At 40.0% G+C, this 27154-nt stretch overlaps 5 protein-coding genes across 8 annotated transcripts in view; 3 read left to right on the forward strand and 2 right to left on the reverse strand.

The window, feature by feature from the left end:
* Window positions 1-12671, forward strand: part of POLE2 (polymerase (DNA directed), epsilon 2, accessory subunit) — a 36722-nt gene extending 24051 nt beyond the window's left edge. Inside the window, exons 18-20 of one of the 2 annotated variants that reach the window (XM_004681896.1) lie at window positions 697-764; window positions 2666-2684; window positions 12656-12671. In XM_004681896.1, coding sequence (XP_004681953.1) covers window positions 697-764; window positions 2666-2684 — 87 coding nt within the window. In that variant the 3' untranslated portion in view covers window positions 12656-12671. Of the gene's footprint in view, window positions 1-696; window positions 765-2665; window positions 2706-12655 lie in introns of those variants that run through there. The other variant, XM_004681897.1, reaches the window with a different exon arrangement.
* DNAAF2 (dynein, axonemal, assembly factor 2) lies at window positions 5745-13212 on the forward strand. Of its 2 annotated transcripts, XM_004681894.2 has the most exons (3): window positions 5745-7656; window positions 10795-10935; window positions 12219-13212. In XM_004681894.2, the coding sequence occupies exons 1-3, from the start codon at window positions 5806-5808 to the stop codon at window positions 12723-12725; spliced, it is 2499 nt and encodes an 832-aa protein (XP_004681951.1). In that variant the 5' UTR covers window positions 5745-5805; the 3' UTR covers window positions 12726-13212. The 2 variants fall into 2 exon arrangements, with proteins under 2 accessions (XP_004681951.1, XP_004681952.1); XM_004681895.2 differs by lacking the exon at window positions 10795-10935.
* Window positions 13213-14332: 1120 nt separating this feature from the next.
* Window positions 14333-16871, reverse strand: MGAT2 (mannosyl (alpha-1,6-)-glycoprotein beta-1,2-N-acetylglucosaminyltransferase). The gene has a single exon (XM_004681898.2). The coding sequence runs from the start codon at window positions 16337-16339 to the stop codon at window positions 14996-14998; it is 1344 nt and encodes a 447-aa protein (XP_004681955.1). The 5' UTR covers window positions 16340-16871; the 3' UTR covers window positions 14333-14995.
* A 113-nt stretch (window positions 16872-16984) lies between these two features.
* RPL36AL (ribosomal protein L36a-like) lies at window positions 16985-18217 on the forward strand. Of its 2 annotated transcripts, none has more exons than XM_012724424.1 (2): window positions 16985-17076; window positions 17776-18217. In XM_012724424.1, exon 2 carries the CDS (start codon window positions 17807-17809, stop codon window positions 18125-18127), a length of 321 nt encoding a protein of 106 aa, XP_012579878.1. In that variant the 5' UTR covers window positions 16985-17076; window positions 17776-17806; the 3' UTR covers window positions 18128-18217. The 2 variants fall into 2 exon arrangements, with proteins under 2 accessions (XP_012579878.1, XP_004681956.1); XM_004681899.2 differs by having other exon boundaries at window positions 16994-17076; window positions 17794-18217.
* Window positions 18218-20134: 1917 nt separating this feature from the next.
* Window positions 20135-27092, reverse strand: LRR1 (leucine rich repeat protein 1). Its single transcript, XM_004681900.2, has 4 exons — window positions 26880-27092; window positions 24843-24941; window positions 22872-23593; window positions 20135-20532 (listed from the first exon to the last, which is right to left on the reverse strand). Exons 1-4 carry the CDS (start codon window positions 27090-27092, stop codon window positions 20292-20294), a joined length of 1275 nt encoding a protein of 424 aa, XP_004681957.1. The 3' UTR covers window positions 20135-20291.
* Window positions 27093-27154: the final 62 nt, after the last annotated feature.

The following is a 27154-nucleotide window of genomic DNA, read 5'->3' on the forward strand; positions in this document are numbered from 1 at the left end:
TTTTTTTTTTTTTTTTTTTTTTGACTGCTGAGCACTGTTTCACTGTTTATATATGCACTAACTTTTGATCCACTCATCTATTTTTGGGCACTTAGGTTATTGTTGTATCATGCTTGTAAATAATGCCATGAGAATGAGGCTGTAGTCTTCCTAATTAGTTTTTTGTATTCTTTGGATACCCATTTTTAGTCTTTTAAGAAATCTCCATACTACTTTCCATAGGGGCAGGACCAGTTCATTCCCAACAACAGTATAAGAGGGTTCTCTCTCATCCCCCACTCCCTTGCCAGCACTTATTTCTGGTCATTTTGGCCTGGGCCATCCTCACTGATACAGCTGGTATCCCATTGTGATTTTGATTTGCATTTCCTTAATGATACATGATAATGAACATTTTTTCCTATGCCTATCAGCAGGAAATATTTTTTGAACATCCTGTCATGTCTTTGTTTATTTAGCACCACCACGTAGTACTTTTTAATACTAAATTGAGCCATTCCCTAGCAGTAAGATTGCTTCACCAACTTTTGTTTCAAGTAGAAGTATTTTATAGTAATACTTTCTTCCCTGTAAATGTCATGCAAAAACCTGTTTCTGTGTATTATAGTCACATAACTTTATGACCAAAGAACTTGATATAAAAAATAGCAATTCCCTTTATTAGAAGTTTGAGTATTTACTCATTTTTCTCCCTAGGGCTCATTTCCAAGAAGTGGATTTTCATTCAAGGTTTTTTATCCTTCCAGTAAGACAATAGAAGATAGGTAAGTGTCCATAAAACAGCAAGAAGCTTCTCTTGGCTTTATACTGTTAAAAATAAGTTGTTCCATAAAACAAATTTTTGCAATTAATTTATTCAAATAGAAATGAACACACATTATACAGAACACTGAAACAATGATTATAAGAATTGAAAAGGAAAAATACCTCTTCTTCCTAAACCTGATATTATAATTACCTAATTCTTGACTAATATGTATTTCATTTTACCAGCCCCACACTGAATCCTAAAAACAATAGCAAACCTGAAAACTTTTGGATTGCCCTTAAGTTAGGGCAAGCTCTTCTCCAGTCTCACCATTCCTTGTTGATACCAGGATACCCCCAGGACTAAGTCAACTCTGATCATATGTTGTTTTAGATGGACTTTTACTGAACTGAAATTTGTTGTAAGAGTTATGAAACTCAGTACTGGGAACTCTTTTTTTTGGCAGGGGAGGCTTTTCTTCTCTCCATAACTCCCCAGTACTGGGAACATTCAACAGGATTCTAGACGAGAGAAATCCTCTCCCAAACAACTATTTTTTTATGTTGTGGAACTGTACATCTAACTGTCTTCTTTGGCTTTAGCTGCTAGGACACACAGCCAAAATGAGTAGCCCATTTCTATAGCTGTAGAGCAAAAACATTTGGTTTGGTCACCGGCTTCATCTTTTTTTTTTTTTTAACCTGATTCTCCTTACTTACTTACCTCTATCTGTTCTTTACAGTTACCTCTGCAAGCCACATCATTATTCTTTCTTAAAAAATGAGTTTGGAGACAGTCACAATAGAAAATTGATTCATTATAACAATACTTGTAATCTCTTGTAATGTTCCTTGCAGTATCATTTTGTTCTATGGCCTTTATACATATTTCTAAAACAGCTGTTAACACATTGAAGTAGAAGTCACTTGAGTGTGTGTCCCTTTTAGAAGTTTCTAGTGTCATACTTGATTTGTATTTGATGCTTATTGTTGAACTGAAAGTTGATTCCATTATTTTCTCGCTTATTGTTGAACTAAAAGTTGATTCCATTATTTTCTCTGGACTCAAATGTTGCAAAGTTTTTACATGGTTTCCAAACTATAATTTGGTATTAACAATGTGTCCTCTTTCAATACAGGATCAAATAACTTGGTATTATTTTTTAAGAGAACAGAAAAATATTTCAAGATATAGTAAAATAATTTGGTCTGTTTCTAGTTTTTCTTAAAAAGAAGTCTTTTGAGAGAATATTGTGAAATTATGTTAATCAGACATGTAGTCAAAGTAGGTAAGGTTAACTCTGTTTCACATGTCCTCTCAAGTTGGCTGTTTAATTTTTAAAACACAGTATTGGGGATGCATTGAAGAGACAGCCATTCTCACAGAGTTGATCAGAATAAAAAACAGCGAAAACCGAGGTCAATTTGACAAGATTTCTTAAGATCTCAATTGCACATAACAGGAATTCCATTTCTAGGAATTTACCTCAGTGGCATATTTGGGCTTAGCCGTAAAAGTAGTTATAGCTATTTCTATTGCAGTTTTTATAATATTAAAGGAAACATTTTAAATGTATATCCACTTAAGTGTACACACTTAGAACTTTTCTAACTTACTTAAAATGAAGGGATTATGGATAAATGTAATGTTTTAATTAAGGCTAATGTAGATTTATTTCTAATAGAAAAGAACTGCACTCAGTATTCTACCATGTGTTTTTAAAGCATACCTCCCCTCCTACTTGCTTATTTATGTTTGACTACCTTTAAGTTACATGTAGTTGCTTATGGAGAGAATCAATGCAAGACCATATGCATGTACTGACTTATTTTTAAAATGATTCAGCTAAAAGTAAATATTGAGAAGCATGCAAAAATTGGTTTCTAAAATGTTTTTTTTAATTATTTTTGTTTTCAGCAAACTTCAAGGGTTTTGAATCTTCAAGACTATCTGAAGATTTCCTTCCTAATTTTGTATTGTATTTATTTTGATATTAAGTTACAATAAAATTATAGTAAACCTTAGAATGTTCTGCTTAAATTTGTATTTTATGAATTTTTTATTAGCAATCATGGTGACCTTATAAGTTTACCTAAGAAAAACAGTTTCTACATAATCTTTTTGGTCTTTTACTTTGAAGCAGTATGTTTTCCTATTCTTGTCTGTAATCACTCAACTCCATTCCCTTATTGACCTTTAGTTTGTGGCACTGAAATAGCCCAGAAGTAATTCTGAGTGACAGCAAGTTGTTGGATGAGTTAAGAGTTTTTCAATACAGGGGAGGAGCCTGCAATACAGGATATTTCTTTCAAAGAAAATTCTTTGAGAGAAGATAAAAATGACAGTAATGTGGAAATTCCTCAAGGAAATTCAATCTGAATGTAGTAAGAAATGAATTAGCAACTAAGGATGAAGTGGTAATTTCAGATGGAAAATTTGTTAAAAGATCATGCCTGGGCATTAATTGTAAGAACAGCCTGGAAAAACTGAAAGTTTAATATGAAATCAACATACACGTATAAAAGCTGCCAGACTGCTTGGACAGTTTTAGTTTGGGCTTTGCTTGAAAATGGTAGCAGTGAACAGTCATTTGGAAGGTTTGTCTAGTTTATGAGAACTAAAGAGCTAACTATGGAAGATGATGGGTAGGAAGTTATTGATGGAAATTGTATACAAAGTATCTCCTCACTGATTAACAATGGGTTCTGTAATTAAAATGAGTTTCCAAGGGCTCCCATGGTAGTGTAGGGGTTAAGTCTCAGCTCTATCATCCAAGCATCACTGTGGCCCAAATTCAATCCCTAGCCATGGTACAGCTAGGTACACATGGTACAGCAGACCTCTCACGTCTCACGTGCTGCTCCCTTTAGCAGCGTACTTCAGTAAAGCTGCCAGTTCTGCTCCCCTTCTGTCTTTGGTGAAAATTCTCAACACCCCCGCCCTCCCACCTCTGGCCTATACCCCAGTTCTTTCTATGTATAAATAAATAAATCTTAAAAAAAAAAAAAGATGTTTTTGGAATCTTCAGAAATAGTTAATGGCTAGACAAGGGGTTAGACAAGGTAAGTGAGATGAAGTAAGGTGAAAACAGGTTAAGTTGCCAGAACCTAGTGATTAGTATTCAGAATAACAGGAACCAGAACCAGAGAAAGATAAGCAAATGAGAAGTTAATACAGTTATAGGTTAAGGGGCATGGGTACCCTAAGCTTCTTCTGGCTTCCACTCTGGGGAGAAGCAAGAGATTGTATACTTCTAAGTTGGTATTCAATAAGTGAAGCATGTAGGTTTAATGTACCTCAGGGGCCAGGTCAATAACAGAGGGTAGGTCAATAGCAATATAGGTCAAAAACTTATGTATTTGGTCTCCTGTAGTGAGACCTTAGGGAGTACCAGGGGCTGGAGCACTATGCTGTTCTGTTTTACCCAGTTATAGCTGTGTAGGAATCCTCGCCAACATAGCCATTTTGGAGAAAAAAGTATTTTCAGGTAAAGCATCCTAATTTGTGAAGCACTGACAGCTAATTTAAATTGCAGTTTGCACCACAGAAGACATGATTACAAACTGGGTTAATGTTTATGAATTGCTTTTTCTGTTTTTTAAGTATAGGAATTTAACTGGTGTCTTATAAATACCCCTACTGAGTTGGGGTGGGTCCTAATCATTCAATAACATCTACAGTGGAGTGACTCTGTCCTTGTTATAATGGTGACAGCTCAGCTCAAGCAGGATAAAATTCTGATCCCGTGCATATTCATATGTTTTTCTATAGAGCCAAGACCCCCCACCCACCATATTGAGCCAGTGAAGATCTTCTATTGTTCTTATACATGGGCTTTGCATTTAGACAGATCTGAATAAAAAGAGGGTGGGGCTTATAAACCACTGCTCTACTTCTTTAATACCTGCATTAAATATTTACTATGGCAAGCACTGTGCTAAATGCTTATTCACTGTGCAACTTAATCCCTATTAAGTTCACCATTACCTTTAATTTATACATGAAAAAAACAGGTTTACAAGTATGGTATATCAACTGCCCATGATCACACCCCTGGTAAGGGGCATGGCTAAGTTAACTCTGGGTTATTTGACTGGGCAAATAAATCTTGCCTATACTTCCTTACAAAACAGTAATTCTCCATACTCCACTAGAGTATGCAAAGACTAGAGCTATGCAAGGTCATCTTTCCAGAGCTTATAAACCAAGGCTAGAAGTCAAAAGAGCACAACAGAAAACTCCACTGTCTTATTTCATGAGTCTGTTTTTTTCAGTTATGTGTTAGGACTTGTCCTGTTCTAGGACAACTGTTTCACTTGCCTAAGTTTAGACATTTAGTGTGGACTTCCATTTCCTGAGGGTTGTCTCTTTGCCATCACTTGAAGATCCCAAATGTAGTTCTTGGTAGAGAGCATCAGGTACAATAGAAGTGTACAATTTTATACATCTCTCACATGCCTAAAAACTTACCAATCACTGGTTATTTATGAATCGCCTGTACCTGTCTCTTGCCCAAATGAGTTGTTACTCAAACTGCTAATTTAGGAGCAGTTTGGGCAGGTACAGAGGGCAAATTATTAATATATAGTGAAATATCTGGAAGATTGAGATACTGATTTAGCAAAGTGAAAAAAGGGCAGAAAACCTAGGTTTGAATTAGTTTTGTAAATGTGGTGAAATGATTTCTACGGTCTGAAATGGGTGTCAGATCTAGAAATGGTGTGAACCATGAATAAGATAAAATGCACATAATGCTGGAAATTATGAATTATACTAGTTTTTCTGCAGAAGTTATTGCACTATGGCCCCGGAATCTAACCTGCAAAACATAAGGTGGTTGGTTTGAAGAAAACTAAAGATTATTTCTAGCGTTTCCACGACCCCACGCCCATTCTTGCGCGTCCCAGCCCCTCCTCCCCACGTGTTGTGATGTCACTATGGCAACCAACACGCGCTGCGTAGACTCAGTTGGCTGACAGTTACCGAACTCAGCCTGCTAACGCATCAGAGCTGCTCTCCCTTGGCCCTAGAGCAAGAGCCTTGGCCCGAGGGGTAGGATGGCCAAGAAGGCAGCTGCTTCGGGACTAGAGGAGTTAGACCTGAGCGGAGAAGAGGTCCAACGACTCACCTCCGCCTTTCAGGACCCGGAGTTTCGGCGAATGTTCGCCGAGTACGCCTCGGAGCTCAACGACCCAGAAAATCGGCGGCGCTATGAGGAGGAGATCACCGCGCTGGAGCGTGAGCGCGGAGTGAAGGTGCAATTTGTGCACCCGGAGCCAGGCCACGTGTTGCGCACCAGCCTGGACGGGGCGCGTCGCTGCTATGTGAACATCTGTAGCAATGCGCTGGTGGGTGCGCCCAGCAGCCGGCCGCGCTCCGCGGGAGCGAGGTCGGGCAGCCAGTGGTCCCTTCCCTACAGCCTGGCTCCCAGCCGCGAGTACGCGGGAGGCCGCGGCGCCCGCTACACGGCCTACGACGTGGTTTTCCACCCAGAAGCGCTGGCGTTGGCTCGGCGACACGTGCGTTTCCGCCAGATGCTGGACGCCACGGCCTTAGAGGCTGTGGAGAAGCAGTTCGGTGTAAAACTGGACCACAGGAATGCCAAGACCCTGAAGATCAAATACAAGGGGACCCCGGAGGCCGCCGTCTTGCGCACGCCCCTGCCTGGGGGCGCCCCTACCCGGCCCGAAGATGAGCCAGAGAGCCCGCTCCCGGATTTCCCCTACCCTTACTCCGGTCCGGCCGTCACCGAGGACGCCCCGGTCTCCCAGCCCCAGGCGCCCTCCCCTCCTCCCGAGCCTGACCAGCCGCCTGCCCCCACCGAGCCTCGCTACAGCGTGGTGCAGCGCCACCACGTGGACCTCCAGGATTACCGCTGCTCCCGGGACTCGGCTCCCAGCCCCGTGCCCCGGGAGCTGGTGGTGACCATCGAGCTACCGTTGCTGCGCTCGGCCGAGCAGGCGGCGCTGGAGGTGACGGGGAAGCTTCTGAGCCTCGACTCGAGAAAACCCGACTACCATCTGAAGCTGTCGCTCCCATACCCCGTGGACGACAGCCGCGGCAAAGCGCAGTTCAACAAGGCCCGGCGGCAGCTGGTGGTGACGTTACCTGTGGCGCTGCCAGCCCCGCCCCCGGAGCCTGCCCCGGCGCCGGAAGTGTCGGGCGACGCGCCCGGAACTGACGGCACGCCCTGCGCTTCCCCTTGCGAGGAGGAGGCGGACCCGACGTGGCCTGACCAGCGGGAAGGCGACTCGGGTCCGTGTCCAGCCCGGACCCCTGACTACGCCGGCAACACCTCGGCGTGCACCGCTGGAGGGGAGCTTGTCTCCCAGCCCCGGGAGCGGGACTTCGGCGAGCGAATGGCGGTGACTGCGGGAGTCCGCGAGGAGCCGGGTCCCGCAGCGGAGAGCTTGCCCGGGGGCGGTGGCGGTGGCGGAGGCTCGTTGTGTACTTCTTTCGGGGATTTTGTTGGGGGACCTTCTGTAGGAAGAGGGGGTACATGCGAAGACCTCGGTTTGGAGGTGCGCCTGGCGGGAGAGGGCTCCAGCAGCGAGCTATCTGATCGAGCCATGGGTTGTCCCGAGGCCGACAGCGGGGGACTGTTGTGTCCTCCTCTGCACTGTACTCAGGACGAAGAATCCCTGACCCTGCTAATCCAAGTGCCTCAGATTCAGTCGCAGAGTCTTCAAGGGGATGTGAACCCCCTTCGGTACAAATTGTGCTTCTCCACGCAAGACCTAGTTTATTACTCCTTTGTTTTGCAATTTGCTTCAGAGAATAAATTGAGTACTAAAGAACCAATGGTTAGCATTTCTTCAGACAATGCAGTGATAGAACTCGCAAAATCGCCCGAGAGCTATGGACAGTGGAGACAGTGGTATTATGGTATAAACGACAGTTCTTTGGAGGTAACAGTTCTTTCTGTAGTCTAACATTTGAAATGCTGTTTTTTATCGCCTTTTTAAAATTTGCTATTACAGGTAAAGTAGTTTATTCTAAACCGCAAAGATAACAGTGAGCATTTAAATTGTATGGGGAAAAAGCAAAAACTTACAGGCAACCGCTGTGGTGCATGAGTTTCCAGTCTTCAACTTTGTCCTGAATGCACTTGTTTACGTGCAGTCTGTTGTCTCTAAAGGAAAATATGAATGGCCTTACAAGGATTTCTGAACCTCTAAAATTATATGTGAAAAGTTGAGGGTATTTCTTCTAGAACTTTTGTCATTCTATTACCAGGTAGGTTTATTAAGCATTCCGTTATGGTGTTAACGGAAATAAAAGCCTTACTGGTAGTTTATTAGTAATCAGTGACGTTTCAAACCCTGGAAACAGTTGAACAGATTTTACCCTATGAGAAAGACGCCACCCATAAATTTGACTTCATTTGATGTACTTTGTTACAGAGTAATTTACAGAACAGTGAATATTAATCATATAAATTAATTGCTCTTGACAAGGGGCTTCTGGTTTTCATTTGTAGATCTAGATCTTTTGATATCTTAAATTGTCTTGGCCTATCAGTGCACGTTATTATATAGGGCAAATGCTGGGGGCTAAACATTTTCTTGGCTTTGAAAATTTTGTAAAAATCTTTGTCTCTCTAGTCAGAGGTGGGAGAAAAGTTAGTTTGCCCTCAGGCATCAAATTCTTCTCTATCTCCTCCTTGCAGAGTCAGTTCTGATTTTTAAGATTAAGCAGATACCTTTGCACACTTATCTGCTAGATTGGAGAGGGGGTGTTCTTGATCTTTCACAGTTTTCATATTTTAAGCTGGCAATTTTTTTTCATTCTTTAAATGACCTTCAAAAGTAAGTCAGCTAATACCACAGTTCTCACACCTGATTGTGAGTCTAGATCTGATGCCCATAGATAGGGTTGTCCTGTAGTGGGTGTTATGTTATTGACACATTGTAATTGCCTCTTTTTGTTTCTAGTATTTGACACAAAGGCATTTAACAAGTATATCTATATTTTCTATACGGAGCAGCACCAACAGTAGCTGTACCTCTTCTGGGCAAATGTTCAAAATGGGCATAATTTTGATGAGTAGGATGTTTTATTGTAATTTTGCTGTACTTTTTAGGTTATTGAGGTTCTTAGATTCAGTGCTCCAGTATTATTTGCAAGTAATAAAAAAGATTTAAAGTGTAAAGTTACTTTTTAAATTGAAAAAAAAAAATTGGTAGTTTTGACTGAGGTTTGTATCCAAGGATTAAATTCTCTGAAACAACACTAGTTGCACAGATTAATATTACAAATGAAGTTACTGACCTCGGGGTTATGTTGTGAAGGGGGGTGTCTTCTGCAAGAAGTGATTAATTTGAAACCCTTCAAAATCAGAATAAGTAGCTGGGACTAGGTAAGATACTTTGTGAGAGCATAAAATGTGAAATTGACTATTTATGCCATCAGAGGAGAGAAATTTAAGAAAGGGTTGTCATGTAATTGATTTAATAAGTGAATACTTCAGTGTGGGAAGAAAACTTTATGGGTAAACACTTGAGAAAACACTAAAGATGATTTTATATGATTTTCTACTGTTTAACTTAATTAAAATAGCTAAACAAAAATGAGAGTAGGCAACTGTGTTTTATATTTTTGAAGCCTGCAAGTAATTCATAATTACTTCATTAATCATGGTATTTGTGCCAAGTGTGATGGAGCCATAATGTTCAACTTTTTTTGCTTTGCATTGTATTGGACTGGGATTTCTGAGTATTAGGTAAAATTTTTTAAGTTAAAGAGTAGTAGGTGGATATACATATAATGAATACATTATTGATAGACGTTATATCAAGATATAAGTAACTGATCTTTGTCAAGATTAAAATTGTTATTCATGCATAAATAAGTATAAAATACATTAATATAAGCCTTAATTAAGATTGACAGTATTTTTCTGGAGCACTAGGGCCACTCAGTTTCATTATCTTTTATAGTAAAATCAGTAATTAGGGGCTTGCCTGATGGCCTAGGGATTAACATCTCAGTGCTGCACCCCATGGCCTGAGTTCCATCCTGGGCCAGGGAGCTCACCCACATAGCATAGTGGACCTCTCCTGTCTTCCCTACAGCTCCCCTCAGTCAGTCTGCTTCCCTACTGCTCCCCTCAGTCAGTTGGCCTGTTCTGCTCCCCACTTGATCTCTAGTGAATCCTTTTACCCCCTGCACCTCTGGCCTGTATGCATAAATACATCTTAAAAAAATTTGTGTATATATGTACTTTTTTTTTAAATATAATAGTTTATTTTTACATTTGGTACATTTTTTTTTTTTTTCATCTCAATTGTAATCCCCGTGGGTTCCCATCACCGAGTCACCCATGGTATATATACACTTTTAACTGGTCAAGAAATAAAACGTATATGTGTATTTCTTCACTTAATCATTAGAAAGTGTTCTAAAATTGAATTACATTTTGTAGTTGGAATTGTATTTATAGCCCTAGAATATTATAAAATAGTAAGAAAAATATATTTGTAAATACCTAGGAGAAAAACCTTTAGAAAATGAATCAGGACTTTTTTAAGCTATTTTCCTATATATGTGTGTTAGTTGAGTATATTCTCTTGCAATTCTTATTGCTCTGTTAAATACTGTTTTCTTTGACTAGGACAGTATAGACTAACAAACTTTTCAAAAAAGTATAATCCTGAACTTTGTGAGAATTTTATTTATGCACAAATTATTTATTTGTGCATATGAGAATTGGGGTACAGGCCAGAGTTGGGGGGGGGGTTTGGTGAGAGGATTTATCATAGACAGAGTGGGTAGCAGAACAGGCAGATTGAAAAAGTACACTGCTGAGGGGACCAGTGGATAGGCCAGGAAAGATCTGCCAGGCCAGGAAAGATCTGCCAGACCATGTGGATCACCTTCCTGGCCAGGATGGAACCCAAACTGCAGTGGCTGTGGACAGCTCCACAGTGCTGCGCCCCATCCCAATGTGGCACCAGGGCTTTGTGAGAATTTCATGAACTGTTTTTATATACAGCTGTATCAACTATGAATTGCAAGGCAGAACATTGTTTCCCTTTTTATTTCAGGAAAGGTTGTTTGTCAATGAAGAAAATGTAAATGAGTTTCTTGAAGAAGTCTCAAGCTCTCCATTCAAACAGACAAACCATCCAGTACCGTTAATTGAAGTTCTTCAGGTTTCTGATAGTAAGATTCAGATTCATGCCAAGGTAAGAGTTTTGATGGACTTAGTGGAGAAGTGATTTGGAATGTGACCTAACAATTTAATTCTTGGTTTCTTGACATAATTTTAAATGTACATGGTGGCTAGGAAGAGTGATCTTAGGTTTTGTTTTTTTTTTTTTTTTGTATATATTTACTGTGTGCTAGTAAATACTGCAGTTTTTTCCGCATTTAATCCAAATAACTGTCCAATAGAGAGAAACTTGGCGCCTCTAGTGGCACAAGGGGCTAGGTCGCAGCATTATAAAGCAATCTGCAGCCACTGCAGCACATGTTTGATTGTGGCCACATGATGCAGCAGACCACTCCTGTCTTCCCCACTGCTTTCCTGAACAATGTGTTTTGGTCAATCTGCATGTTCTGTTCCCCACTTGGTCTCTGATGGGTCCTCTTACCACCCTCAAGCTCCCACCCCATACTCTGGCTTATACCCCAAGTCTTGAATGCATAAGTAAATAGATCTTAAAAAAAGAAAGAAAGAATAGAGAGAAACAAACAGTTGGGAAGTTTGAGTGCTAGTCCTGGGGTAAATCTTTTTGGCTCTCAAAAGAAGTATGTCTACTGTGGGCCCTCTGGGGTGGCACAGTGGGTTGGAGCTCTACACTGCGAAGCTAAGTCAAGCAGTGGCCGCTGCAGCGTGAGTTCGATACCTACCCTGAAGGTGACCCAGATGGCACAGCAGACCCCTCCTGTCTCGCCCGCTGCTCCCCTCAGCAGTGCACTTTGTCGATCTGCCTGTTCTGGTCCCTGCTGTTTCTGGTGAATCCTCTTGCCACCCCTGCACCTCTGGCTGGTACTGCATTTCGGTATACATAATATTTTTTAAAAAGAAGTATGTCTACTTTTTTTTTTTTAATATATTGTCAATACTGTTCCTGGAAATAATTTCATAACTAGAACAATTTGAGATATGGGGCAGGTGGGAGTAACCCTGAAGAATCAACTGACATTCAAGAAAATCGAGAACCCCCTTTTAACTGTTAAAGGATTTTGTAGACACTTTGAAAACTTAGATTATTTTATGCAAAGGTGAAGATTCATTGAAAGGATTGAAAAGGCTTAATAAGAGACTTAATGGCAGGTTTGCATTGTTTGCAAAAAAAAAAAATGACTTGGTAGCATTTGGAGGATGACTTTAAGGAGGGAGGTTGGAAGCATATCTGCAGGTCTGCAAGTTATTCCCTCATAGCTTAAAAAAAATTTTATTTGCAAAGGGAACTACAATTTGATTTTGTTTGAAAGCATTAATGTGTTGTTTCTCTTGACATAGTTTCAAGACTGTAGTGACTCTGATCAACTACATGAAAAGGAAGAAAAAGTCAATGAAGGAAGTCATCTGACTGAAAAAGAAAATATAGAACATCCTACTACCTCAATACCTGATTCTGATTCATCCATAGCAATTAAAGCACCAGAAATAGAAGGTGGTGGTACAGTTACATGCTTGCAACAAGAGTCTCTTGATGTTTCTCAGACTTTATTTGGAAAGTGTCAGCAACCTGAGTTTCAAACAAAACCTGAATCTGTATCAGAAAAATGTGCCATTTACTTAAATGAGAAAAAGGGTAATTTAAAAGCAGCAGCAGTAACTGAAGAGAAGGAATTAGATGGACATCACCTATATTCATTACAGAACAAAACTATAGTTCACAGTATGACTGATTTTGACAACATAAAAGAAACCAATATGCAGGATGGTAGTGTGACGATTATTAAAGATCATGTGACTCACTGTGCATTCAGTTTTCAGAATTCTTTGCTATATGACTTGGATTAATTTTGTGTAACTTTGAAGGTTAAAGGCTAAAAATGGAATTAAAATAGATTGTTAACTACTATCTTAAAACTGATAGTATTCAAGGAAATACAAGTTAAAATTGAAATTTGGATTCTAGAGACTGGAGTTAATGTTTTTGTATCTGCAAAGTTCATGCAACTTAATTATGGATATAAATTTTGTGATTTTCTTACGGATGTATAATTTTTTAATGGAGAATTAAATCTTCAGTTTTAATAATATACATTTTTCCATGTGCGTTGTTTTTGGCTTATCATTCTTGCAGTCAGTTTTCACTGTGTTGTGTCACAAAAGTAATTCTCATAAATGCAAATAGCCAAAAATATGGATGTAGGTATGGGAGGTTAGAAACTTAAAAATGCATGTGTAAGTATCACTAGGATGTATTTATGTTCCAATTCTTAGACTCTTAAAATTTTACTAATCTTCAATTATAGTACACATACACGGAATGAAGTTTATTTTGCTTCAGTTTCACTGTATCATACGTAGTATATTTAATAGATTATTTAGTAATGAATGAATTTTTTTTTAATTACTAAGTACTTAAACATGTCTTGAATTTTTACATTTATGAATTTAGAACAGGACAAAAAAAAACTAGGAATATGTGACAATAGGATTGTCTTCATTATGTATTTATGTGAAAACAAAAAACCCAATGTACTCTAGTTCCTTTTATAACACCTGAGACAAGCAGCAAATAATGTAACAGTGGCTGCATTATTTTGTGGAATGTTTTTAATTTGCAGCCAAGAGGTTTTTCTTTCTAGATTTTTTTTCCCCTCAGGATTTCAGAAAACATGAAAACAGCATGAAAGAAAACAGAAAGGTAAATATTTGTTGATGTATCGTTGAAGTCAAGGTCATGCCTATTTCTGTCTTAAAAACTGTTAATTCAGACCTTTGGTGTTAAGTCATTTTCTTAAATCCTTTTGAGTTGAGGTCAGATCAGAGCATCAAAAACTAGTGCAAAGGCAACTGATCTGCATTTCTAACCCTGATCAAATCTAGAACCAGACTGCGCTGTGAGGGCAGTATAAAGATAGCTCATTGAGAAATGTCCCCACTTTAGACGACCATATGTATTTTTCAACCATAATATGAATCTTAGTTCATTTAGAAATGAATAATTGCAATAGTTACACAATCATCAGTAATTTTTGGTTGAAACAGTTATATACAGCTAAGGGAAATGTCTATATTAATGTAATTTTAAGCCTGTTTGCTGTTATATACTTCCTGTGTCCTTTTACAAAGTATGATTTCGGTTAATGCTGGCACGAGGACATGTTTGACTTTGGCATGACTGAAGTTTGTATCATTTGAAAACAATTTAGACTGTTATTCCACTCACACAACAGCTTTTTATTGTTCATTATCTAATCCTAGCTAATTTGAAAACCAGTTTTATCCAAAGGGAATGTGTTCTCAAGAGTTGGGTTTTCGTCAAACTCAGTTACACAACGTATAAAGTAGTAAATATGAAGATGTAATACTAACTTTAAAACTTATAGAAAGCTTTTACTGAAATCTGGCATAAGTAAAAATTTATTGGGCAAAATAAATAGGAAATTTTTATGCAAAAATGATTATTTTATTTTGGCAGCACTAAAAAAAAAATCAAAACCACTGTATTTCTACATTGAGGTGAAAACAATTTTGAAACTTTCTTACCAATCAAATACATTCCAAAAGAAAGTGTGTTCTATGAAGGTTCCAAAGCACAGGCAAATCTTGATAATACAGGAATCCTTAATACTGAAAATGACTGTTCTGACAGGGTGATTAACAAACATAACTTGAATTATAAAATTAGTGAAGCAGTCCCTTCCTAGTAACTGTCAAGCGTGAAACTGAGTTTATTTTGGTAATACTTCCAACATTTCATTGCAATACTTTTTACTTCTATGACAATTTTAAATTTTGCCATTCTTAAAATGTTTTGAAAGTGGAAAAGTGTACAAAGTTCCAGATAAAAAGGTAACGTGATTTAAATAAAATTTATACTTTTCTCTCATCAGTTAACAACAATCATTACTTTTAGCAGATACAGATTAGTCTTTAAAACCTGTAGACATATTAAATTTTAATCATATATACCTGGAAAAGATGACTATATTCGGACACCTCTTGCAAGATTTTTTTTTTTGCATTAAAGCAGAAGCCTGTTCCTAAACCCTTTTGATTGTATATCCTGTTCGAAGAAATATCAAAAATAGAAGACTTACTTTTGTATTTGTGAATTTTCACTGCAGTCTTCTATAACTTTTACAGAGTTCATGGTCCCTAATATCTCCCCACCCTCCATTTTTCCTAGGTGCTGAAAGGGCTACCATATGAAATTTCTGACCAATATTTAGAGTTTCGGGAAATAGATACTGTTTGTTATTATTTAAGAGTGACTCAATTTGGGCACTCTGGGTGGATGGTCTACAGATTTTCTTGTGGTGCATACCACAGTCTCCAGCATGAAAAATCCTAGGAACTTGAGGAACCAACACTTTCCAGAATTTTGGAAGACAAGAGACAGTCAAATATTGAAGAGTCCAGTCCCAGTTATAATCATCATAAGTACAGAAAGCGTCTGTGCACTGGATCAGCTTCTGATATGCATCCCGGGTCAAGGCTAGACCCATATTGTGTTCAGTGGATTTCCATGTTTTCACATCTACCTTATCAGCAATGCCATAGAAACTGCCACTGGCAGTATAGGACCCCACGGAGAGAACATCACATTCAGGACACTCTTGCTGTTTTAATTTCCACATCTTTTTTAAGACATGGTAAAAGTCTGGGGCTACATAGTGATCCTCCTCCAGGAAAAGGATGAGGCCAGCATAGTCTTGAAGAACTTTGACTCTCTCCCATACAAAATGCAACTTCCACCACCAATGGTGTTTGGTTTGGGAGAACTTGGCCTCTCTGTAATGGCCGAAGGAGTCGGGATACTCAGCATTAATGCAGCCCATTTTCAGAGCTGCTTTCTTATCCAGGTCTCTGGGGCAATCTCTGGGGTCACTGCCCGGAAACTCGTTGGGGTACAGCTGAGTGCTGAAAGGAAAGAACACCTGCAGAACAGGACAGAAATCCACCCCAGCGATCAGCTGATTAATCTCTGTCGACCAAAAGTCATGGCTAAAGATGACGAGGACGTCATCCATGCCCTGGGCTTTTCGAAGTGAGTCCAGCAGCAATCTGAGGTATTCGGGTCGATTATGCACCTGGACCACCAGCACCAGCTCCCGGGGAGGCCAAGAACTGGCCTTCTCCACATTCCTCAGCGTCTGGTCAAAGTTCAGCTGGTAGACCAGGGACCGGTACCGCAGGGTCCGGTTGTCCGCCTCGGGCTGCGGGGCGGCGGGGACGAGCGGGGCTGCTGACTCGTTGGAGACTCGGCGGAGACCCACCGACCCGACGGGATGGTCTCCGGCCCGGCCACCCGCACCCCGCGCGGGCTCGGCATCCAGTAGCGGCGGGGCGAAGGCGTCGTTCTTCCTTTGTCGCCCATTGCTATTCCAGAGGACGAAGCCGCAGGCGGCCACCACGAGCGTCAGGATCAGCACCTTACGCTTGTAGATACGGAACCTCATGGTCTCCAGGGCCAGGAGCGCGGCAGGCGGACGCCGAGACGAGCTAACGGCTTCTGCACGGAAGGGGCGCCCTGGGAAGGCAGCGGTCGTTGCCTTGGCCTGTAGCAGCAGGAACTGGCCCCCGCGGCCGCTCTCGCTAACTCATCTCGGGCCCCGAGGGTCCTGGGGCCCAACGGCTCTCAGCTCCCCACTGCCGCCCGCGCTCCACACATCCTCAGCAGCAGCAGCAGCAGCAGCAGCAGCAGCAGCAGCAGCAGCAGCAGCAGCAGCAGCAGGGCGGGCAGTGGCCCCGCCGCTAGGAGCTGCGGTTCCGCGCCACCTGGATCCTCTCCATTCACCAACGGTCCCGGAAGAAGTCCCGCGGCGCCCCCACCGCACCCCGGCTTCGTTACCTGCGCCTCCAGCAGCCCTGAGTCCTCTGCGCTCTCATCTTTCCGCGGGCCCCGGGTTGCCGCGACCTGGCAACGCTGCCTCGCCCCGTTCGGCGGCGACCGTTCTGACAAGCCGCGACTGGCCCTCCGAGCGCCGCGGCCCTCCGGCCCACACCCCTCAGGCCCGCCCCCCGGCGGTTGGTTGGCGCTTCCCGGACGCGGCTGGCACCGCCCGGTCCTCGTTGCCGGCCGTCTATTGGGCAGCGGGCCTGTCGCTCCGACGCAGTTCCGGCTTCCGCCTCGACCTTCCCTTTCCTGTTGGGCGCGAGCAGACCGAGCTGGGGATCGTGGACCCCTGGTTGCCAAGTAAGCTCTAGAAGGGTCTGTAACCTTCCACCCGGGGCCTCTAGTGCTTCGAACCGCGGCTGGAGGTTTCAGCTTTGTAGCAGAGGGCGAGCGAGCCCTGCGTCCTTGGCTTGACTGGGCTCAGGAGCTGGCGCCTCCCTTCAGGAAGAGGCTGTCAGGCATGGCGGCTTCTGGGAGGCGAGACACTCGTTAGGGACACGTCAGCCTTCAGGCCGTTGTTGGGCAACGGTCTTTCGTTTGTGTGCCCGGCGGGTGGGGGGCGGTGTGTAGTCAGACTGAGGCGGCCGGGCCGGGCCGGGGCCCTCGCTGCTTCATGGCACACGGAACCTGGCGAGCCTTGAACCAGAACAGGGAGGGACGGGGTGCGAGGAAGCGTGGAAAAGGAACTCGTCTTGTTTGTCCTTCTCTTTAGGGGAGATTAGGAAAACACAACGGTGCTTTTCTTTTGGTGGACAGGCACAGTAAACCAGACTTGCACGGCAGTCCTGTGCTGCTGTAGTAGGTGCTTTTTGGTGCATCTCATAAATGCTGTATTAATTTAAGCATCCTAAAAAAGCGTGGAGTTATATTTTATCATGAAAAACGAGTACCTGATGGATTTATACATGACAGACTTAATTACTGTTCAGTATAAGTTACTGTCTTATAAATTAGGAAATGTTTTAACATCTGCTACCATTATTTGAATTATTTTACTAGTTTTCATCGTATCGACAGCTCTTTTGCAAAGATGGTCAATGTCCCTAAAACCCGGAGGACGTTCTGCAAGAAGTGTGGAAAGCATCAGCCCCACAAAGTGACCCAGTATAAGAAGGGCAAGGATTCCCTGTATGCCCAGGGAAAGAGGCGCTACGATCGGAAGCAGAGTGGCTATGGTGGGCAGACAAAGCCGATTTTCCGGAAGAAGGCTAAAACCACCAAGAAGATAGTGCTGAGACTTGAATGTGTGGACCCCAACTGCAGATCCAAAAGGATGCTGGCCATTAAGAGATGCAAGCATTTTGAACTGGGAGGTGATAAGAAGAGAAAGGGTCAAGTAATCCAGTTCTAAGCTTTGGAGTTCTCTTGTTACTTTTCAGAGGAAAATGAAGCTACAGAAAAATTGCCTCTGTGAAATAAATCATAACATTTTTGACTCAGATCTTATTTTTCCTTAATGTAAATAGAATTAACTTGCTTAAAGTGTTTCTAAATTAGGGAAATAGGTTATTTATGCTTTAACCTCTGAGTAAATATAGATCCTCAAGATAAGTCTACCTCAAACTTTATAATTAGGTCATGGAGATAAGTCATAGAAGTGGAAAAAGGTTTTTTTCCTGCTCAATTTCAAATACCTATGTTGGGAGAATTCACAATCATAATTGGTGAGCTCCTGGGCAAGTTCCCAAATTTGGGTGGGACAGATGATCCAAGGTAGAACCAAGGAATTACCTTAACACCTTTGAAGTAAGTGCTTTTAAATTTAAGCTCAGCACCACATTCAAAATGAGTCAGCAGGAGGCAGAAGGATCTTGACGAAATCCACAAATGTGCAATGAAAAATTTCCACAACATCCCAGTTGAAGCTAATTTACTGACTGGCAAGTTATCGTTCTTAACAATCCTCCAGAAATCAACTTCCCAGCAGAGTACCCACTGAATCCAGTGGGATCACATTTAAAACACATCTGTTGCCCAAACACCAATGAAAAGGGGTGTTTCAGGTTGCAGAAAACTGGAAGCCAGCAACTGACCATGTAATTCAGTCCCTGGTGGCACTGGAGAAGGGCCCTCAACCCCAGCAGATCTTTTCAGGTTGATCTAGCTGAGCAAGGACAAAAACAATTCTGTGAGGATGCTGAAGAATTTACAAAGAAAAACGGGGAAAAGTGAGCAGATATCCCAAGTAGTAGATGCCTAAGGTAGGACTCTGGTAAACTGATATGTCCCCCTGGCCTGGCCTTCACTTGTAATTATTTTCTACAGGAAGGATTAAAAATTTAAGGTGTTCTTAAATTAAAAGATTTTAATTAAAATGTTTTAAATTAAACTTAAAAAAAAGGTTTAAGGCATGTTGGCATAATTTTAAGTAAAAAATCAGAATATAGGAGTACTTTATGGGAAGAATTTAACTGAACATTACCCAAAGAAATACTACGCTGGACCAGTGTCTCATCTCTTCAAAGATAAGCTTTGGGAAAAAAATATTGAGCTCATATATGAGTAAAGTTTTAATAAAAATATTCAGCATTTAAAGCTATGCTTAGTCAGGAAAACTAGTATTTTCAACAAAAAAGCCCCACACATTTTAGGAAGATAAAGTAGTAGTTATGTAAGGTATAAGAAATGGTCTTAATTCAGTTCCCCACCCCTGCCTCCAAGCTCAAAACAGTTAATACTGGAGAGTTTCCCCCACCCCCAGTAATTGACTTTTCTCTCTATTGTTCCCAGAAACCAGTCATGAGAATAGTCATGAGATTATTGCAGTGATAGAATAAAGACTGATTTGAAGGAGGATAATCAGAATGGAAGCATTCAGATTCTACTTTTCACAATTTTTTCAGGTTAGTTCCTTCTTTATTCCTTATGTTCTGCTTTAAATTCTCACCGTCCTCTAGGTGGTTTATTGCCAGCACTTTTTAAATTAAAAAAAAGAAAAAACATACTAAGTGGCAAAAATAAACATAAAAACAACCTTCAAATACAAAATGTAATCAGTAAAAAGCAGTAAGTCTCCCACCCAACCCAATCACAGTAAAGATTATGTGATTAACAAAATTTATAAAAGCTGAAGTCTTTCAAGGTAACTCCTTTATGACTGAAGATAAAATTGTTCATAACAATATATCTTAGCAGTATGCTCAAAATATGTACATACTAAGCAAGTTTTCACTACAATTTAGACCATATTTGTCCTCCAAGGTATATTTTACTACACAAAGAATCACAACTTCTCTAGCTGAAATGAAGTGTGTAAGAACTCTGATTACAGTGATTGGGGTCAGTATCTACCTAACATTAATATAGTCCCACATCCTATTCTGAAAGTACTAAACTGAAAAAGTGCAATAAACTCAAAAGGTAACACCACGACAAAATTAAGATTTAATAAAGGTTTTACAGTTAAATATTAAAATAACACATTCTCCCCTTTTTCTAAATTGATGTTATTAAACCATCACTGAATCCAAAAATGATCCATAACTAAATGGAATTTCTTTTTGTACTATCACCTATTACTTCAATGTATCAGAAGAATTTACATAACAGGCTAGAGAACAGAAGTAGGAGGTAACAGGTGCTTCAGTACCACCCATTTTATCTATTAAGACCACAGTATGAGCAATAGAGTGTAGATTCATGGTAGCAGTCCCTTGAATGAAACTGTTTAGACAGAATCTTCCACAAACACAAATTTTTGCAGTATCCAAATCTTGGCAAAGATGGAAAGGTATGAGATGTGAGTCATATGGTAACCTATTGAAAAAAAAGAAGGTTTAAAATTTGTTTTAGATTACTAGATTCATATATGAGGACATACATTATTTGACACTATAGTCACAGGACAGATTACTACATTAATTAAATGACAGTATATTTTTTACCCTTCCAACTATTAAGAACTGGGGAAGTATAAAACAGCATGATATATTGTAACCTAAGAGGATCTGTGCCATTCCACAAAGTTTTATTTTTATTTTTAGCACTGCTACTTCATAGCATAACTTGAGTAGAATTAAAGTTATCTTTCCCTAAATTATATTGTATGGTAAGTGTAATATAATTTAAATGTGTAGTTCCAACCCTCACCCTACCTCAAATATAACCAGGCCCTAGTCACTGTCTCCTACAATGTCTAGTATTTGTTGTTTTCCTAACCCCTAGTTTATGCTGGCCCATAAGATGTGCTTGGATCTCTTTCAACAATAAACCTCACTTAAAAAGTTAAAATTTAGAGCCTCCGTGGTGGTGTAGGGGTTAAAGTCTCAGCGCTATTAAGCTATCAATAGCCACTGCAGCTCACATGATTCCAGGCCACAAGGCTGGCAGACCTCTTTGTCTAACCCTCTGATCCCCTTAACAGTGTGTTTCAGTAGATCTGCCTGTTCTGCTCCCCACTTTTGTCTCTGGAGAATCCTCTTACCCCCTTCTCAATGACCTCTTGTATGCGTAAATACAAAATTTGTTGTATTTTGTATCTTGTATATAGAGGTTCCATGTATAAATATACCCCAGTTCTTGTATTCACGAATAAAACTAAATCTTTTAAAAAAAATTAGAGTTTAAAACCATATTAGAAAAGTCTAAATAGAAACATACAAATGAAATAACAATGATTTACTTTTGATAAGGTATGTGGAATTGGTCTTGTTTACAATTTTTAAATTTTTTCACTTATACTAATTCCCTGCTTATATAAGGGACAAGTTTAAAAAACTATGCCAAGAAATGTCTGCCATGTTACATTAATTCTGGTAGATCTAGTAAGTTTTTTAATTTTCTAAAATAATTTATTATTCAACACTAACAATTATTTTTGTCTTTTTATATACTTTGCTCATTTATATCACATTTTGATAACCTATTTTAATCATTTAGCCAATGTATTATATTTTTAAATCTTCAGAAACCACTTACAAAAAATTTGCTCATTTGAACATAATTTTAAAATTTGAATACATGTATTTTTTCTTTCATATATAGATCTTCCTTGACTTGCAATGGGGTTATGTCCTAAAAAACCCATAATAAATTAAAAATACTGTACCATTAAAAATAAAAAAATATTAAAAAATGCGTTTACTATACCTAATCTTACTGATCATAGCAATAGCTTAGCCTACCTTAAATGTGCTCAGAACACTTACATTAATTTACAGTACACAAAATAATTTAATAAAAAGCCTACTTTATTGTACAGTGTTGACTATCTCATGTAATTTATTGAATACTACAGTGAAAGTGAGCCAGGCACTATTCTAGACACTTAGTGTATATTGCAATTTAGCAAGTTATTTTTAATTCCTAGTTAAGTCAATACCTGTTAACCCAGTGATTCTCAATGTTTCTGACAAGCAATGTTAGCACCGCCTTAGAACTTATTAGAGATGCAATTCTGTCAGCCCAAACCCAAATTACCTAAGGATCTCTCACCAGCATCCTGCTTCAACAATATCATGTCTCAGTAAGTGTTATTTAGATGCAATTTCAGATTCTGAGGATCACTTAAAAACTGAGTCCAGAGCCTCCCTGGTGGTGCAAGGGTTTAAAGTGCAGCATTATGAAGCTATCTGCAGCCACTGCACCATGAGTTCAATCCCCGGCCAGGGAGGTGACCACATAGCACAGCAGACCTCTCCTGTCTTGTCCGCTGCTCCCCTCAGCAGTGCATTTTCGTCGATCTGCCTGTTCTGTTCCTTGCACTGTCTCCAGTAAATCCTCTCACTCCCCCCACCACACACATACACATTTAGTCTACACCTCAGTTCTTGAATGCACAAATAAATAAATCTTTAAATAAATCAATAATACTAGGTAACAATTCTACAAAAAATATATCAAACAGTATAAAGGGAAGGGGATAAAATTTTAGACAAAGTAATTAGGTAAGGCCTTTTCTGAGAATAGAGTAAAATAACCTATCAGACTTTCTGGAAGAAAAGCATTCAAGTAGAGGTAAGGGGCAGCAAGAATGCCACTGTCAAAAGGGGTCACTTGTGTACAGCATCATAAACTATATTTGAGAGTATGACACCGAGGATGACAATAATACTGTGTGCTATCAAAGTTGCCACTTATGACCATTAAAGCCTTACCTTTTATATAGTATGGTTCGTGCAGAAGACTCCAACAAAGTTAGTGGTAATTGCAGTTTTATAACTGGAAGGAATTTTGGTTGTTCAAAAGTATTTCCAAAAAGGTCCAAGTACTCAAGGGATAAATTTTTAAACTCACTAGGCAAAAATGGAATCTTATTTCTTGCTGCTGACAAAAAACGCAAGTTTGTCAGTTGTCCTATCTTGAAAGGAAATCTTATCAATTCATTGTCATCAAGTTTTAAATCTGTAAGTTCTTGAAGCTGGCAAAACTGCACAGGGAGTGCCCTGATTTTGTTCTTGCTGAGATCCAAACTCCGAAGTGACTTCTGGAGTGTAGACTGACACAGTGCTACACTAAATGACTCCAAACGATTGTTATTCAGGTTAAGTACTTGAAGATGGATGAGGTCTCCAATTGTAGCTGGAAGTTTTTTTATATGGTTGTGACTCAAGTCTAATTTCCTAAGATTTTTTAAGCAAAGCATACGCATATCAACTCGAACAAGTTCACAATTAGAAGCTTGAAGATGTTCCAAAGAATATGGGAAGTTCTTGCTTAGAGGGTAGTCCTTTTTGGATGTGATAGCCATTTTAGTTTTAAATTTTTCAAATTCTGAAGTCTTCACTGGTGTGGGGGTTGAAAGTTGTGCATCAACATCACAGCCTTTATGAGCCAGTCTCAAGGCTGAAAGGAAGCACTTTAAGGCACTAGAATTAGCCTGAGTAAATAAAAATAAGTTGTACAACTGTAAATTCTATTTTAGATAACAATAACACCTGCATACTAATTCACCCCACAAATTCTACGGACTTATATATACAAGTGATATTTATTGAAAATGGTCATAAAAATAATTTTTTAGTATTCTATTTTGACTAAATTTCAATACAGATACAAAAAACTGTAAAAGCTTTGGGAAAAAATTATGTCAAGACACATATTCTAAATAAAATTATTTAAAGGACGAACCATAAAAGATTAAGTAAGACTGGAAAGCATAAAAGACCTTGAAGAGCAAGGCCAATTCTGAGCAAGGAAAAATGAGAGAAAAGGAGGCACTAAATTAAATGACTTTAAACTATAAAGCAACAGTACTAAAAATAGTATGGTACTGGTGTAAAAACAGACACAAGGATCAAGGGAACAAAAATGATGGCCCAGAAATAAATCTACATACATATCAATACTCAATTTGTGATAAAGCAGCTATGACAATATAATGAGGGAAAGGAAAGCCTCTTAAATAAATGGTGCTAGGAAAATTAAAAGGCGATATTAAAAAAAAAAAAAAAAAACTAAATCACTCTCTTAACTCCATGCACCCAAGTAAATCCCAAATGGATTAAAGATGTACATATAAGACCAGGAAAAATGTATCTAGAAGAAAACATTGATGATATATTTCATAACACTGATGATCAAAATATTTTTGGGAACTTGATACTTACAGTAAAGGAAATAAAAGCAAATATAAACAAATTTAGATTTGTAACGTGATTTGGCTGATCAAATGTACCAAATCTGTATCACTTGCCTTACAAGTTTTAGTCTGTGAACAATCTAAGGTTCCATCTTAGGCACAGAAGCAAACCCAATTTTTCTTTCCACTTTGGGCACTTAACTAGGGGTGACTGCTGTTTTGGAAGCCATATAAACATGAAGCATCTCCACTTCAGTAACACTGGCATGTGGGATATCAGGATGTTCAAATAGTCTTTTCTCTAAAGAAAGTATAGTCAAGCACCCTAACTATTAAATTTTTTAAAAAGATATATTTACACATACAGAACTGGGGTGCAGGCCAGAGGTGCAGGGGCAGTGAGAGGATTCACAGAGACAGACTGGGCAGCAGAACAGGCAGACTGACAAAATATAATGCTGAGGAGAGCAGAGGGCTAGACAGGAGAGGTCTGCTGAGCCATATGCATCACCCCCCAGCCAGAAATTAACTCTATACCATACCATACCTTACTTACACAGATATCCACAGGAGGTTTCTTTAACCGAACAGTAGCTTTCCCCTCGTCCATAAACTTGGTGAAGAACTGCTCAATATTGTCCTTCAGCTGTTTAAAATTAATGGGGGGAAGAAAAGGACAAACTAATATTACTACTAAATAGTATTTATTGCACTATGCCAGCCACCTAGCAAGGCTTTGGTTTGGCTTACAGTCTTTAAATCTGGGTGTTTTGATATTATTATACTATTTGTCTCTTTCTTCCTCACCAGTGTTTGGAGAAAGTTATTTGTCTTTTTAACTTCAGTCTATTAATCTGGGGTAGGCACACCTTTTAGAAGGTTATGAACTCCATAAAAGCAGGAATCCTGTCTCCTTTGTTCACTGTTGTATCCCTGAAGCTAAAACAGTAACTGATACAGTAAATATCAAAACAATTTTGAAGTCTGGAATTCAACAACTACTTACTAAGACAAAACTGTACCAGTTACTATGATAGGAACCTTTAGACAATAGCAGTGAATAAGAATGACATAGTAATTATATTTCTAAAATTACCAATCTGATGAAAGACAATTATTAAACCAGTAATCAAGAACATAGCAAACTTAACACATAGGAATTATAGGCAGCATGCTGTAAGACCTTATGTAGCAAATTTGAGAGTATGAAGAAGACCTTAAAGTTAAGAACTGAAGGTTTAGGAGGTGTTGAACAGTGAAGATAATGAGGAAAGAAAGAGGGAATAGAGGGGCCAAGATATGCAAAGTCTCAAAGGCAAGAGAGAGCCTGGAAGCTTTAAGGAATGAAATACATTCATTTGACTGAAAAGTCCCATAGAAATAGACAGGAATGAGGAGAAGTGAGTAGAGATTAGGTGATGAAAAATTTTTGTAAACCATTCTTTAAAACCTAGATTTTATCTGAAATACACTTTAAGCTAGGACATGGTTAGCGCTACATTCTTTTAGCTCTGTGTAAAGAACAAACTTTGGGGGTGGGAAAAACATTTGGGGGAAGGGAGAACTAGATGGAGTAAAGACAAAGGTGAAGAGGTACAGATCCTTAAAGAGACTAGCCAGGCAAGGGACAGAGGTGGTTTAGATAACAGCTGGGATGGAAGGAGAGAGAGATGAAAATGTAAAGATACTCAAGAGGCAGAAGTGAAAGGATTCAATTATATACTAGATGTGAAGAGGCAAAGGGTTTACATTTTCTTGGTGAGGCAGAACACTACCTGAACAGTAGTTTCTGAGCTTCAGAAAACTGCCAGAACAGCAGGTTTTGAGTGACAAGTAAAATTAATTTTTAGAGATTGGGAGTTTGAAATGCTGCAACATATCTAACTGAAGATTTCTAGCAGATTCAACTCAGAAGTTAAGGGAGAAGAATGGCTAAGAATATATACATCTGGAAGTCTGTCAGATGGATGGTGGCTATCTGACCGTAAGAAAGATCCCCAAGGTATTTTTCATGCGTTACACTCACATTTATCTTTAAGATCCAGGACTAATATCACCATAGTAAAGTTTACTCAGAACTCTCATACTTGAGGCACCACCTCTTCCTGAAAACTTCCTTCCTCTTGAATAATCACATGTCATCTCATTTTTGATACTATACTACTTTGCTCCCATATTGTTTCTAGCACTCATCATGGCCCATCTTAGGGCGGAAGGAGCGACTCCCTTTCTATTTCTAGTCTTGGAGAGTGCCCACAAGTTCATCTCCACAGTATTTAGCACTACACCCTGCACACAGCAAGTGTGCAAGTTTACGATTAAGTTTTTGGTTAATATTCCTATAAGCAACTATTAGTGAGGCAGATGTTTTGAGGAGCAGATAATTAGACTTCAAGGATAAGCTCTACTATGAAAGGCAAGAGAGAGGTTTGGGTAAGACAATCAGGATCCCGGGGGCCGCGGCGATGTGACTTGGCGCAGCCGGGAAGACTCCAACTTGCGAGCAGCGGGGCGCAGGTGGCTAGAGGCTCGGGGTGAGGGAAGCGGCCGGGGGACCCCGTACAAGCTACTCGGCTCCACTCACCTCATAGCTGGTCCCGCGCTTGTCCTTCAGGGTGGCGACGAGTAGAAAGGCCGGGTGCGCGCTGCCCCGCTTGCCCCCAGCCCCGGACTGCGCCCGACAGTCTGGCGTCTGCTGACAGACACTCAACACCGCCCGGACACCCTTACCCCGGTTCCTTAACCCCAAGCACGGCAAATGCCGACTGACCACCTCGACATCGCAGTGCAGCTTCATCGGGCCAGAATCTGGGCACCGGCGCACTGCCGGGCTTTGAAATCCCCTCTTCCCGCCTCACC

Source organism: Condylura cristata, unplaced genomic scaffold (assembly GCF_000260355.1).
Source record: "Condylura cristata isolate star-nosed mole 26May11 unplaced genomic scaffold, ConCri1.0 scaffold00013, whole genome shotgun sequence".
NCBI lineage: Eukaryota > Metazoa > Chordata > Mammalia > Eulipotyphla > Talpidae > Condylura > Condylura cristata.